This window comes from Macrosteles quadrilineatus, unplaced genomic scaffold (assembly GCF_028750875.1).
Source record: "Macrosteles quadrilineatus isolate MER2022 unplaced genomic scaffold, UCM_ALF_1.0 Scaffold_2__2_contigs__length_208266976, whole genome shotgun sequence".
NCBI lineage: Eukaryota > Metazoa > Arthropoda > Insecta > Hemiptera > Cicadellidae > Macrosteles > Macrosteles quadrilineatus.
Genome location: NW_026542595.1, coordinates 179843575 through 179860675, shown reverse-complemented (window position 1 = coordinate 179860675; position 17101 = coordinate 179843575). Strand labels below are relative to the sequence as shown.

The 17101-nt window shown below is 33.2% G+C and overlaps 1 protein-coding gene across 1 annotated transcript in view; it reads right to left on the bottom strand.

The window, feature by feature from the left end:
• The window catches only part of LOC128985179 (NHS-like protein 1), a 77284-nt gene extending 61191 nt beyond the window's left edge, over nucleotides 1–16093 (bottom strand). Inside the window, exon 1 of the mRNA XM_054404562.1 lies at nucleotides 16007–16093. Within this exon, the coding sequence (XP_054260537.1) occupies nucleotides 16007–16034 (28 nt within the window). The 5' untranslated portion in view covers nucleotides 16035–16093. The remainder of the gene's footprint in view (nucleotides 1–16006) is intronic.
• Nucleotides 16094–17101: the final 1008 nt, after the last annotated feature.

Sequence of the window (17101 nt, the reverse complement as noted above, 5' to 3'; positions counted from 1 at the left end):
TTTGCAATGCAATTGATAAAGAACTATAGTTATCATTACGTAGCCACAGGAGAAAGTTCTACTTGAATCAATCAAAACATAAATTGAAGAGTGTAAACCTGTGATATGCATTTTGGAGCATTGATAAAATCTTTTTACGCAGGACCTTTTTTTTATTAAAAACCCAACGATTAGACTAAAGATAACCGGGTCCAGTTTCGAACCATTGAAATGCTACTGACTTTTATAAATATCAAAACGATGACTTATCACGATGACGAACAGACATTTGATACAGTATTGACATTATGATATTGTAACCACAATCCGAAAACTGTTCGTTTGGCTTGAAAGACATTAGTTTACCATGGAAAACTGCTGTCCACAAAGTTTGTTTGGTTATCTTAATGGTTTATAAGAATGGTTATGGCAAAATATCAACTTTAAAAGTGCCCAGATTAATTTTCAGGATAAACCCATCGGCAAAAATCAGACATCCTGCGATATAAACACAGAAATGTTGAAAACCACTCGACGCAAATCTGTATTCTTCTAACACAGCTTCTGAGGAATTTTAACCGAAGAAATTGTGAGTGCGGTGTCACATTATGGAGTCACATAAAATGCCTCTTCCCTTTCCACACCACGGTACAGTTTGCGGTGATTAATTAAAACTGAACTTTCACATCCATTCCGAGCCACTTAGCAGCCCAGGGAAAGTCGTTGATAAGAAGTGACGTTTATGGCGCGTCCATGGTGCATTACATCGCATGATCGGGATGCCTGCATGGTTATAACCTGGTCTGATACTCTTGATTTGGACAGATTCCAAGATTTTATCACATTTATACTCCGAGTTTTACATTTCAATGCTTAATATTCTGAAAGACATTGCCAAGCTACCTCGCTACCTATGGGGTCACTCGACTTGCCTTATGAAAATCATTGGATTTTCCGATGAGTCCCGTTTTTAGGCTGCGATTTCCACACTCATCATCGTGAAATGTTTAAATTATCCTTCCAAAACAGGGAGAATTTTTATTTGAATAGAAGCAAAATTGTAATTGTTTGATATTGACGGATAGCCTAGGGTTCACTACGATACTCGGAGAGGTACTCTCTCTGCGCTCAATAACTGGATATCTATTACTGTGTTTTTGTTTTTACCAATAGGCCTACTCTGGATTATAAATACGTACAATGGTTCTTCTAAGGAAATATCTTCGTTTATATTTGATTTCATCATTAGTAATAATCAATTTATATCTTAGAAATACAAAAAATATAAAAACTGGAGAAGTAGTGGAGAACTGCCGGTTTTACCCCACTTTAGACACGTTTTTCCCATGTTATTCTTATGGGGATTATTTTTGGCCACCAAATCTAAAATCCTGATCTTTGCCTGCAAATCCTTATATAATTGTCAAACCTTATTTTTTACTTATTCTCTATATATATATTCGGTATTAAGCTAAAAAAAAAGCTAATTATTTCATTTATTGACTCATACATGTGTATATGTATAGTAGTGTAAAAATGCTATTCACTGGATGTGCAGCAGGTGCAACCCCCAATTGTACCATAGCACCCCATCATGTGTACAGTTTATTGTGTATCTGTTTTGGTTTAAATATATATATTTCTATGTAATAACACTATTCAATGAACCAGGAGCATGTGCACCCCTCCAACTGTCCCATAGTATAGTAGTGTAAAAACGCTATTCACTGCAGGAGCAGGTGCAACCCCCAATTGTACCATAGCACCCCACCATGTGTACACAATATTTTACTCGATTGTTTTGGATTTAATGCACAATTGCTAGTACATCTACCATTCCCCTTTCCAGTTGATATATTATATTTCTATTTCAAAATCATGTATGTGCGAACTCGGCTCATGGCGTGGGTGTGCTCCCGGTCGCGGGCATGCTCCTGCTTCTTGCCTCTAGTGGTGATGTTGTGAAAACGTCACTCACTTGGGCTTGCTCTTTGCTTTTTTTTTTGTCTCTAGTGATCTAGTCTTGGATCTGTTGAAGTAATTTTTAAAAATTTTAAATTTCTAGCTGAAAATTTAGAAAATTTCCAAAATTTTGAAATTTTCGAAAAGTCTATAAATAGAAGTGACATTCGGGTGATATTTCATTCTGGACCATGAGGCCCACCTGTCAACACTGCTCCGTGTCGCTCTCCACCAAAAGTAACCTGATTCGCCACTACAAGGTAATTCATCAAATGAAGGTATGTAAAGTTTGTAATTTAATCTGTGATAGTAACATTGCTCTAAAATCACATATATTACAAAGTCACAAGAGTTGTAGTTTTTGTAAGAAAAATATTGTTGGACATTTTAGAAGACATGTCAATTCTTGTATCAAATGTCCATACACAATGATTAAATTTGTTGGTGAATCGATTAGAGCTGACCTTGAAAATACTCTGAAGTCTTGTCCTCTTCCGATAAAATGGACGTTAGTTAGGAGAATCAAATTTATAAAATATTCAATGGATCAAAATGGAAAGTTAGTTAATGAGAAAGATTGTATTGCGGATTTTAGAAGCCTTACTATCTTAACTATTGAGAAGAGAGATTTAAAGCCTCAAATTGAAAATGCACTTTTAAAGATTGATGCTTCCATACACAAATATCAAGCCCAAGGCAGTGGATGGATATATGACCATACTAATATTGGCAGTTGCATGTTTACAAGTATAAGTCCCTAACTCCAAAGTCATATATTCCCACGCCAAAAAGTATTCAATCAAAACATGCAGTTCTAAATATAAAAAATTCAGACAATAAATGTTTTCTTTGGTCGATTTTAGCAGCTTTATACCCAAGGAACTTTAATGAACATGCTGAAAGGGTCTCAAACTATACACCCTATGAAAATCAGTTGAATATGACAAACATAAAGTATCCTGTGAAAATATCTGATATAGATCAATTTGAAACACAGAATAATATAAGTGTTAATGTATTTGGAGTTGAAGACCAGAAATGTATATATCCATTAAGAACGACTAAACTAAATAGTAATACTCATGTAGATTTATTATTATTACAACAATGGTCGTAAATCACATTATTGTTTAATTCGTGATTTTGATAGGTTAATGTTCCACTCTACAAAACATGTCCATAAGCAGCATTTTTGCAAGTTGTGTTTGCAACATTTTTACACTAATGATATATTAGAACGTCACACAACATATTGTAAAAACTTTGATGCTCAACGAGTGGAAATGTCTAAACAAGATACATTACAATTTAAAAATTATAAATATCAACTTAAAGCCCCATATGTAATTTATGCAGATTTTGAATGCTTTATAAACTCTAACAACCATACTCCATCTGGATTTGCATTCGTTGTAGTAAATGATTCTACAATTATTTCTGAAGAGTTATATAGTGGTGCAAATGTTATGGATGTGTTTTTCAAAAGATTATTTGAGACTTATGATTATATTAAAAGTCAAATTGCAATATATATTCCCCTTGTAATGACTCCAGAGCAAGAGGCATCTTTCCAAAACTCAACACACTGTCACATTTGTGAAAAGCCCCTATATTTTGATAGGGTGAGAGATCATTGCCATTCCTCTGGCCAATACCGTGGAGCTGCCCACAATGATTGTAATTTAAAATATAAAGTAACAAAGAAAATACCAGTATTCTTCCATAACTTGAAAAATTATAATGGACATTTAATAATGCAACACTTGGGAAAGTTTAATGATCGTAAATTAAATTGCATAGCTAAAGATATGGAAAAATATATATCATTCTCTGTTGATGATTTAGTATTTTTAGATTCATACAACTTTCTGTCCCTTCCATTATATAAATTGGCTTCCAATTTGAACACATTTAGATTCATACAAAATCCACTACTACAACGTAAAGGTGTATATCCCTATGAATATATGACGGGACCAGATAAGTTCGCAGAGTCTCTACCCCCAATTGAAACATTTTACAGTTCTATAACTAAAGAACATATCTCTCCCAATGAATATGAACATGCTAAAAATGTATGGACCCATTTTAATATAAATAATTTACAAGAATATCATGATTTATATCTTAAAACAGATGTATTGCTACTGGCTGATGTGTTTGAGACATTTAGAGACCTGTGTTTAAAAGATTACAAACTTGACCCTGTACATATGTATTCACTTCCTGGACTTACATGGGAGGCCTGTCTTAGAATGACAGGAATAAAATTACAATTATTCAAAGATATTGACATGCATTTGTTCATAGAAAGTGCGATTCGAGGAGGAGTCAGTATGATTTCTACACGTTACGCTAAAGCAAATAATAGATATATGGGTGAACACTATGATCCCAATCAAGAGAGTGTGTATTTAATATATTTAGATTGTAACTCGCTATACTCCACAGCTATGTGCGAGCCACTGCCTGTGGATGAATTCCGTTGGACTAATGAGATGGACTACAAATATAATCAAAATGATGAGTTTGGATACATTTTAGAAGTTGATTTAAAATATGATAAAAGCTTACATGATTTACATAATGACTATCCATTAGCACCAGAGAAAATGAATGGCAAATTAATACCAAATTTAAATGACAAAACTAAATATATTTTACATTATAAAGCATTACAAAAATATGAGGAATTGGGTTTGATTGTTACAAAATACCACAGAATTTTAAAATTTAGACAATCTAAATGGCTTGCACCCTATATTAATTTTAATATTGAAAAACGAAAAAGTGCTAAAACTGATTTCGAAAAAGACTTTTACAAATTGTTAAATAATAGTCTCTTTGGTCGAACAATTATGAATCAACGCAAGTTTCGTGACATTTATCTCAAGGATGAGTCACTATTAACAAAATATGTCACTAATCCAAGGTTTGATTGTAGCAAAAAGATTGATAACAATTTACATGCTATACATTTAAATAAATTAGTTGTAAAGTTTAATAAACCAATATATTTGGGAATGACCATTTTAGATATTAGTAAAGTAATAATGTATGATTTTCACTATAATTATATGTCAAAATTTAAGAACAAAAGATTTCTTATGACAGATACAGATTCTTTAATGTATTCTATAGTTACAGAAGACTTTTACAAGGAAATAGAATGTGACTTGCACTATTTTGATACGTCTGGATATAGTAAAGACCATTTCTTATACTCTGATAAAAATAAAAAAGTCACAGGCAAGTTTAAAGACGAATTAGATGGTCATATTATGTATGAATATTGTGGTTTAAGACCAAAGTTATATTCTTACATTCCTCTAAAATGGTTATATGAAGAAGACAAGCAAGCTTTAGAGGTGAAGAAAGCTAAAGGAGCTGATGGTGCCACAGTTAAACATCTCCTAAGACATCAACATTATTTGAACTGTCTTGCAACTGGGCAAGATTACTATGAGAATGTGATGAGAATTAAATCTACAAACCATCATCTTCAAACCTTAACCATGCACAAGAAAGTACTATCGTTTGACGACGACAAGAGGTTTATTCTAGAAGATGGCATCAACACTCTTGCATTTGGTCATTATAAAATTGATGTTCAAAATGTGTAGATATATAATAAATACAAATGTTAAAAAACTCCAGTCTTTTATTTATTTACCCTTACCATCCTCTTGATAGAATTGGTCAAACATAAATCTATATTTGCCATTATTCTTTGGCCTTTCTTTGTCTATTACAAGAAAGCCGTATTTAGTTTTATCCCAACATTGATGACAGAGATTTTTAAATTGGTCAAATGAAAAGTCATTACCAACATGATTGTGATATACATGTTTTAAATTTAAATCATCTTGTTTGAATAATATTAGGAAATTTACATTATCACGTAAATGTTTGTGTACTTTGCTGTAAGATTGACACAAGTAAAAACAGTTAATATTTTTATGTCGACCCATTGAGAAAAATTGTGTAATATTTGGACTATTTATGTCATCAAATACAACAACTGACTGTGATTTTACATCATTTGGTGTGATTTCACAGTCAGTAAACGTGTGTAATTTCACTTCATCACACAAACTAAATATTTCAATTATTTTTTTATATTTTTCTTGTTCCAAAGATTTAGATATTAAATATAAGTTTGTAAATTTTAATCCTTCCTTTCTTACAATTAAGTTATAAATTACAACCGTCTTCCCACTTCCACTTGGACCGCAAATAACACATCGAATATTGGTAGGAAATAGACCCAACTTCTTTGGTATATACTCCTTAGTATGTGATATTTTAAATTTTTGTTTTTGTTGATTAAAAGACATTTTTTATATAATAAAAATGGTAAAAAATGTTAATAAGAAAACATGTAAAAAGGGCAAAGGTTTATTCCTAAAGCCTTACAGGGGTCAAGGGTTATTGAATACTCTTATAAATAACCTTCCATTCCCACTTCACATACCATCATATCGGTACTGTGGACCTGGAACGAATATACGTGAGAATATAGCTAAAAATGTACCTCCAAAAAATAAACTAGACTCTTATTGTAAAGAGCATGACATATTCTACATGAATAATCCCGATACCGTTGCTCGGAACAAAGCAGACATGAGATTAGCAGACTTAGCTTGGACTAGAGTAACGGCGAATGATGCAAGTCTTGCTGAAAGAGCTGCTGCTTATGCCGTGACAAATTTGATGAAGGCAAAAGCAAAGATGGGAATGGGATTAAAATTTAATAAAAAAGATGGACAACTACCAGCGGTTAGAGGCCGCAAAAGACGTGCCTCACTTCAGAGGGGTGTACCTAAAAAACGAGCTAAAAAATCTAACACCAAGAGTAAAAGAGTGCGGAATAGTTAATTTAGATAGTTCATCTGGCACACATTGGACAGCTTATCGTAAAAATAAAGATATTGTAATTTATTTTGACCCATTTGGAATCCAACCTCCAAAAGAAGTAATTAAATATTTTGAGGGATATAAAATCTACTATACAACCGATCAAATACAAGATTTAAATAGTTCTATTTGTGGAATTTTATGTTTATCATTCATAAAAAATATTTCTTTATAAAAATGGATTCATTTACTATAACATTTTCGGGTACAGAGCCAGAGCTAAAGTCAGTATTCTTTCCTCCCATTGAATTAAATGATGATTATGTAATTGGATTGGTAGATTTTCAAAGTTATAATTCAATATTTAATGTTAAAAAACCACTAAATACTTTAACATATTACAAAGTAGAGAAAATGACATTACCAAAAGGAGAGATCTCAGTTGATGATTTAAACCGGTTATTAAATGGAAAACTTAAAGTTATAATAGATAAAAATGGAGAAGCATTAATTAATACTAAATCCAAACTTTTATTCAAAGGGCTTATTCCAAAATTAAATCAACTTAAAGGAAAAAAATTAACCATTAGTGAAGGTGATGATGTTTTCTATTATGACCACAATGCTCCAGTTACAATAGAAATTTCTGAAGGAACATATGAGGTGGTTGAGCTTGCAAAGGAAATTCAAAAGCAAGTCCCAGACTTTTTCCTTACAGCTAATAATAAAACTATGAAAGCTACACTACTTTCTAGCCACGTGTTTGATTTTACAAAACCATGTTTAGGGTCTGTTTTATTGGGATTTAAAGGTGTTTCTACTCCTGGTGTTCAGTTTGAATCTACAAATAAAATAAACATTAATAATGTAAATGTGATTAGAGTAAAATGTAATATTGCAAACGGGTCCTATTTAAATTTTCTATTAATAAAAATGGAAGATTTTCTAGACGTTACAGGGAAATCCCAATTCGACGATAGTGTGGTTAAAATTACAAATCACTCATATGTTCCCCACAATACTTTGGCAATAAATAATTCTGATGAAATTCGAATATGTATTAATAATCAAGATTCGCTAACTCTACCATGTAGGAGTTATCTGTATATTAAGGGAGAAATTGAAAATCATGATAAAGGTCATTTTATAAATAATGCATTTGCGTTCTTATTTGATGAAATTAGATACGAAGTTGCAGGTAAAGAAATAGACATTGTAAGAAACCCAGGAATTTCTAGTCTTATGAAAATATTGAGCTCTTACAATAAAACTACTAAATTGTCAAATGTAGCATTTGATTCTGACACGAATTTAAAAGAGTTCCATAAAGGTGGCAAGTTTAGTACTTGTTTGCCATTAGAGCTGTTAATGGGTGTATTTGAGGATTTTAATAAGGTATTAGTAAATGTCAAACAAGAATTGGTGTTGAAAAGATCCAAAAATGATTTGAATTGTATATTAACAACCACTAGTGCTCCAGCCAGTGGCACTGCTGATACGATTCCTAAAATTACACTTAACTCAATTCAATGGGTAATGCCACACGTGATACCATCAGATGGAGAGAGGTTACAATTACAAAAGATGTTATTGCAAAATAAAAATTTGCAAATTGCATTTAGAAGTTTAGAGCTGCATGAACTTCCATCATATCCCAATACTACAAGACATACATGGTCAGTAAAGACGTCTTCAAGTTTGGAGAAGCCTAGGTATATTATATTTGGTTTCCAAACAGCTAGGGATAATAGTGCACGAAAAAGAACTGATGAATTTGATCACTGTAAATTAAAAAATCTCAAAGTATTTCTAAACTCTGAATATTATCCTTATAGTGATTTAAATCTCGACTTTGAAAATGGAGATGTCTCTAAAGCTTATGAGATGTTTATGAGGTTTAGAGAGACTTACTACAATACTATCCCAGATCCTATGATTAGTAGGGCTGAGTTTATGAAGAAATATCCACTAATTGTAATAGACTGTTCTAGACAGAACGAAACAGTGAAGGAAGGAATTGTTGATATTAAATTAGAGATTGAAACTGCAGAAAATGTGCCAGCAAATACATCTGCATATTGTTTGATAATACATGATAAAGTGTTTGAGTACAATCCTTTGTCAAATGAGATAAATAAAATGTAAATAAAAGATGAAAAACATTCAACAAGAATTGGTTGACTCTGCAAATCAAATACGAGAGAAATATAGAGCTTTAAAACGTGGCAAGTTTCTAGAGGCTGAAGAGAGGTTCCAAACATTCCAACCTTTACTAGAGCCATTACAAGAATTAAAGAAAATCACATCAGAGAGGCCTCGAATGGAGATACTCCCAATGACTCCATCTAGAATATCAATGATACCAAGATTACAACCATTACAACCATTACAACCATCCACCCCACAGAAATTAGATTTTGGTCTTTTAGCATCAGACTATTTAGGAAATTACCTCAGTAAAAGTAGTATGACAGACACTACATATGGTATTAGACGAGAAGCAAATAAATTTTTTATTGGAAATAAGGAAGTTGATATTGGCAATGATGATGTTACAGTTGCAAATAAAACCTACAAGGGGACAAAAGGTTTATGGGAATTGTTAACGTTAAAAGAACCTGAGAACTATACTCAGGCTGATTTGCAAAATTATAAAGAGATTTTGGAAGCTACAAATGGGCATTTAAAGAGTTACAAAGATGGTGCACCAATTTCAAGTAATAGACATACTAAATATCTTAATATAATTAAACCTCTATTTAAATCTGTTGGTGAAGGTTTGAGACAAGTGACTGGTAATAAAATAGACTATATTTATTGGGATGATCCTAATGAGCTTGTAGATAGGTTAAGACTTCTTTGGCTAAGTCGCCAAGCTGGTAACTCAGGAGTGGATAATGAAATAGATTCCATTATTGAGGAATTGAGAGAAAGTGGAATTATTTATTAAATAAAAATATGTTTATAGATAAATTTTATCGTTTACATAATCCATATAATAAGCCTGCAGAACCCAGGGCGGCAACCATGAGTAGTGAACCTACTTTAAATTTACAAGATGATAGTTGGAATTGTTTAAACCGTAAAATTGGTAATGTTAAAGATGGGGAGTTTGTAGATGATGTATCAACTTTGGGACAGACATTAACTAGAAAAGGTGATATCTTTTTACAAGGTAAAACTAAATATGAGTTTTTAGAATCTAAGAATAAAAAGTGGAATGCTAAAAAACAGAAAATTACTAATGTGGAAAAGGGTGAAAGTTTAGATGATGTGCCCACTTTACAACAGACTTTAATACGAACAGATGGTGGTACATTTGTACAAGACAATAAAAATTATGAATTTTTAGAATCAGAGAATGGTGTTTGGAATGCTAAGAAACGGAAAATTACTAATGTAGAAAAGGGTGAAAGTTTAAATGATGTGCCCACTTTACAACAGACTTTAATACGAAAAGAAGATGGTAAATTTGTACAAGATGGTAATAATTATGAATTTTTAGAATCAGAGAATGGTGTTTGGAATGCTAAGAAACAGAAACTTAGCAATTTGATAGACGGTACAGATAGTAAAGATGCTGTGAATGTTTCACAAGTTCCAAAAATGGAAGTAGGCTATTGGAATTTTAATAATAAAAGGTTAGTACGTGTTAAACCAGCCATTGATGACACTGACTGTGTTACAAAAGAACAGACTATAACTTATAATAAAAAACTATATTGTTTTGATGCCAGAAAACTATTTATAAGAAATCTACCAGAGGGGGAACATTCGGATGACATTTGTCTAATGTCACAAGCTATGCGTTATGATGGATCGAAATTTGTGTGTGGAGAAAAAAATTTTAATTTGATGGAATATAATCCTGATTTATTAGTTGCTGACCCCACATCTTTGAGTGGATTTAAGTATATAGATAATAGACCATATATACCAGAAAACTATGTATTTAAAAGAATGGAAGATAATCTATTAATTGGGGCTAATGGTGATGTATTTAGAGTTACAGGAAAGGATGATGTTATAAAAAATGAATGAAATTGCATACGAACTTCATAAGCCTGCAAGAAAGAATTTCATTAGAAGGTCTTTTAAAGTATTGGGTATAAACGAAACCATACAAATAGATTTAATTGATATGCAAAACTATGCTAGAGAGAATTCTGGCAATAAATATATTTTAACTTTAATAGATACATTTTCTAAAAAAGCTTATGCTGCTCCACTAAAGAATAAGACAGGGTTGGTGGTTACAGAAGCCATTAAAACCATTCTACCAAAGGGGGTTAAAAACATTCAATCTGACAATGGAAAAGAATTTTTTAATCAATATTTTAGCAAACTAATGAAACAATTAAATATTAATCACTATCACACTTTTTCTACAACTAAGGCTGCAATTGTGGAGAGGTTTCAGAGAACTTTAAAGAATTGGTTATATAGGGAATTTAGTGCTCAGGGAAGTTATAAATGGTTGGATTTACTTCCAAAGTTAATTCGAAAATATAATAATAAGGTGATAATATAGATCTATAGGTATAAAGCCTAACCAAGTGAATATTAAAAATAGTAAATATGTGCATGAGAGGTTGCATGAAAGGACTTCTAAAGTAGTGCAAGTTAAAAAGCCAAGATATAAGGTAGGTGATAGTGTGAGGATTTCCAAGTATAAACATGTTTTTAGTAAAGATTATACTCAAAATTGGACAGGGGAACTATTTACAATAGCAGAAGTTAAGAATACAAAGCCTGTGACTTATATCTTGAAAGATGAAAATGGTAATATAATCAGGGGAGGATTCTATACAGAGGAGTTGTTAAAGACCAAGTATAAAGACATGTATTTAGTAGAAAAGGTAATTAGGAGAAAGGGTGATTTATTGTATGTCAAATGGCTTGGGTTCCCAAGTAGCCAGAACTCATGGATTTCCACTAAGGATGTCCAAGGGAGCACACCCACGCCATGAGCCGAGTTCGCACATACATGATTTTGAAATAGAAATATAATATATCAACTGGAAAGGGGAATGGTAGATGTACTAGCAATTGTGCATTAAATCCAAAACAATCGAGTAAAATATTGTGTACACATGGTGGGGTGCTATGGTACAATTGGGGGTTGCACCTGCTCCTGCAGTGAATAGCGTTTTTACACTACTATACTATGGGACAGTTGGAGGGGTGCACATGCTCCTGGTTCATTGAATAGTGTTATTACATAGAAATATATATATTTAAACCAAAACAGATACACAATAAACTGTACACATGATGGGGTGCTATGGTACAATTGGGGGTTGCACCTGCTGCACATCCAGTGAATAGCATTTTTACACTACTATACATATACACATGTATGAGTCAATAAATGAAATAATTAGCTTTTTTTTAGCTTAATACCGAATATATATATAGAGAATAAGTAAAAAATAAGGTTTGACAATTATATAAGGATTTGCAGGCAAAGATCAGGATTTTAGATTTGGTGGCCAAAAATAATCCCCATAAGAATAACATGGGAAAAACGTGTCTAAAGTGGGGTAAAACCGGCAGTTCTCCACTACTTGGAGACCATATGAAATGTTAAGGAAGAAACCGAAAATGCTGTAATCGCTACTAAGTAAGCATGTTTTCTACAATTTTTTCAGCTAGGTTGACACGGTGGCGTGCACAAATGATTATAAACTTAAGTGGTGACTCATAACTAAATTTTAAAACTAGTTACCGAGGTTTTTGACGGATTACCCAATTTATTTGACGTTACTTGCTTCAAAACTGTCATACGTACCCAACTATTAGTGAGGGTAGGCAAAAGTAGTCGAATTCATGTCCAACGATATCCATATAAAATATCAAAGCCCTTTCGAAATCACTCCAAGCTCTACTTTACGTAACGTCTCCACCGGGTCATTCCCCAGATCATATGTCCAAGAGCTACCAAATCATTTTCCCTAGTTCTCCAGTAATATTCTCGACTGCTTGACCTTGCGTGGCAGACCCTAACATGTAATCAGTCTGCCTTAGATATTAGGTAAACAGTTGTTATGAACTGAACACTCCGCACGCAGCAGCCATTTAATTATCCTAACCCTCAATCTTGGAGCATGCGCAGACGTCATCCTTCACGGTCCAGCGTCCGGCTGTAAAGAGGTTTTGCGGTGAAATGGGATTTAGAGTTACCTGAGATGAAAAATTAAGGCCCTCGACTGATCAATTAGGATGTCGGTAAAAGCTATAATTAGTTTTTGGGATTTTCATGGAGTTGTTTAAACTTACTTAAACAATGACTTTTGCTCTATTAGTCGCAATTATGTTTGCTTGTAATTGGCAAGTTTTTGTGCTAACCTTTCTTTGTAAATAATTAGTGCGCACTTAGAATAGAGGCGCCATGCGTCTTTGGAAATGAAATGGGCGGTATATTGGTTTCAGCACGGTAATTCAGTCTTAGAGGCTCTGGGTTCAAATCACGCCAATTACCAAAGCAATGGCCCATCATGGTTTTGGAACCTACCTTATCTTATGTCTATGTTATCTATCACGAGGGAAATATAGATTCAGGCGAGAACTGCGTCTACTGTTACTCTGTTACGGTTATATATGCGTAAAGCTAAACGCAAAGATTATTTAGTTTAATATCATTATGTTAATACTGTATCAGTGTTATCATGACATTTCTGAAATATAAGAAACAGTCAACACGTTATTAAAGATATAACATGTTTCCAACACGTTTTAACATTTGTAGTGGGTTAGAAATTAGTTTTAAACTGATTAAAACCTCGTTTTGAAACTAAATTGTAATTAATATTATAAATTGTCTGAAGTAAAGTTGTAGGGTAACACAATATCCTTCAAGCTTTATGTTTGATTGAAACGGTTACTGGCCTCATTATTACTAAATTTAATGACTCGATTGAAATAAAAGAGTAAAAAGATTTTTTAACAAATACACCTCAATATGTTGCACGTAATTAGATGTGGCAATTTTTCAAACTTCTTGAGAACATACTGTAGCATAGCGTTTATCTCCCTTCTCAAAAACAACTAAGGTCAGTTTAGTAAAACACAAACAAACCTGTAGCCATGTGTTCCCACGGAATCAGCTGTCTATGACGGAAAACATCTGTTTCTGTCAGCTGTTATTAAGTATCGTCTACTACGCTCACCCCTGTATTCTGGCTTCTCCGGAAGTTTTAATTCACACCTACATTGAATACAAGTTCCAAGTTGTTGTAACAAAGTACCTTGTATATTTCAAATTGAAATAGCCAGAACAAAATGTTATGTTTTTGTCTTACAGTATTTTTCAAATGCCATTGTTTATGAATACATAAATACTGCATACGCATATCTATAAGTATAAAAGAGGATGTTTGTATATATATTTGTTTGTTTGTTTGGCAGTGATAAACTCACAGTGATAAACTTGTAGTGGAGTGATAAACTCAGACACCGCTGAACCGATTGCCACGAAACTTGGTACATACGTGTAGAATGTCATGGAATAGGTTTATACACCATCAATTTCGTGATCCGTCCAATCGGCTCCGCCCCAGTGGCTCTGGAGTTTCCCATGTTAACCTTATGAGAAATGGAATTAATGAATCTTAACAGCTGTTTCAATTAAACAAGTTGGTTCTGTTCTATGATGTTCAATAGCATTAAAGTTACAAGGATTACCAACAGGGTGCAGCACTATTATTTCTTTTACATTTATGACAACAGCTAATTTGCAACCAAAAGGTGAGTGAGCGTAGCGAACGAACTTCAACCTGGAGGCGAGTTAGCGTAGCGAACGAGCTAACCTGAAGGCAAGTGAGCGCAGCGAACGAGCTCCAACCTAAAGGTGAGTGAGCGTAGCGAACGAGCTCCAACCCAAAGGTGAGTGAGCGTAGCGAACGAACTTCAACCAGGACGTGATTGAGCCATGCGAACGAGATCATCTTGAAAATTAAGAAGTTAAACGGGGCAAAGCCCGCGGGATTATAAATAGTCAAAGGCAAGACAACGTCTGCCGGGTTCAGCTAGTTCTTTATAGAAATCTAATAAAAAATAAACGTATAGGCTTAACTAAAATTTATTAAATAATAGATATGAACGCGTTTAAAGTAAGTGTTGTCGTTCAAACTATGTTATGGTATAGTAGTCAAAATTACCATTTGGAAAATGAATGAGTATGTATACAATTTTCTTTAAGTTGCACAATTTATTGATCTAAGGTGTGAAAAGTAGTTTAAAAAAGTATACTTTTTGTGTATTTGTACTACGTACACACTCAAAGTTCGAAAGAGTGCGTCCAATGTGGAAGACAATGCTTTAATTGACGAACAGAAATGTCGACATTTCATCAATATGAGGTCAATGACAAGCCTCATTTTCCATCGTTCAAGTCACTGACTCACTTATCACCATATATCTAAAAAACTACAAGCTATAAAAGCCCAGAAATTTGCATGGAAGTTCCAATGAACCTCTAAAGAGTTTCTACAGATATGATAACCACTCCACTTTATTGTGCATACCGTACGTAGATAGCTTAATTAATAAGTGCTATAAATATGTCTAATGTATACGTTTAATTGTTGACTTGACAAAATCATAGATTAGAGTCACAATTCATGTTTACTAGTATTTGGATAGTAGAGATTATTTATTTGACGTGATTTGATTTACAGTTACTGCTCTATGGTATTGTCATCGATGTATATAACCTAATGTTAGGTTATATACATCGATGGATATGGTTTGCAAGTATACAATGAGAATGCAAGAAAATAAATCACTATTTTAACAGTATATTTCAAAGAACAGATAAAAATTAACTCGGTACCTATCTAATTTAGTTTTATTATTTAAATTACTTGTGGTATTAAATACAATGGGGGCGAATAACTCACGAGATCTTATACGGTAATCTATTACAACCAAACATAACATTGAATATCGTACAATTTGTTTGCAAAGTTTTGTACACGATGTTTTATTTTGTATGTTATTTAAGTATTGATAACCGTAATAGACTTCTGTACTTCTCTATTGACATGTAAAGCAAAATTTAGCAGCAACAACAACAAAATCTAACAGTACAAACATATTACAATTGCGTATTCGATATCTATATTTGCATAACATTGTAAACATATTCAAATCATACGCTCAAAGCTAATGCAAAATTATTCGCCGGTATTTCAATCTAAAGAATTACCTGAGAAAATGCTATATCCAAAAGGCATCTGGTATGTTCAACACACTCACTACATCACACGAAAACGAACGCGTCACATAGCTATGTCAAATACAAATTGGTCACGCATATTGTCGTTTGCGCGGAGGTCGCAGGAAATCTGACCAATCTCAGCGCTGCCGGCAACATCCGCTAGGAGCGCCCGCGGTGACAGGAAGCAGTGCTACCAATCGAGGTGATCCCGCGTTTAAACTGTCGCTTTGGTGGAAATATGTGACATGCGCCCCCGCAAACAAACCGTCAACTTATTAGCCCGCTTTCTTTCTGTTGTGTTTGTATTTGTGTAAATGTTTTGACAAGGTAATTTTATTTGTATTGAAAATCAAATAATGCTGATTAAAATTATATATATGTGCCTAATATAACACAGTAAATGGATTATTCCAATACGAAGGCTTATTCTTGACAAATTTCCCTATACAAAATAAAGTTGATCTTCATATTATTTGATTTAGTCTCAATCAATCCTTACAGTTGCCGGGTTTCATACATACTGTTATACATTAATATTTGTACATACATACTCGGGATTTATTTGGTAAGTATGGATTCTGAAGGTTAACTTGTTGGTTAATATTGTTCAATCATTACGTGCTTTTTTCTTACGGTGTCAAAAAGACAGTCAACTGATTTGACGGCACACGTGACTTTCAAACAACTTCTTCACCCATTTTTTATACTACAGTATATTCATTATGTACAATATTTATCCACAATATTTTTAAGCGTCTACATTGTTATGAATCTAGGGAAAAGAAAAGTAATGCAACATCACAGCAAATATTCCGTCTCCGTGGTGGTATAAGTTCTATCATCTTTCTAGCCAAAAAGGTGTTGTCTTAGCTTTTTGAATAATAAAGTTGGAAAATAATAGCAAAGAAGGCAGATTTGCTGCAACAGGGTATTTCACCTAATAGACGGGTTTCTACCATGGTTTCTACGCAAGGGTTAATTAATCGCCTCGATTGCATGAGTGGGAGGGGTGAGAGAAAACACTAATGAACTATTGTGTTGAGCCGTCGAACCCAGGTGCATAGGACTATCGGATATAATTAA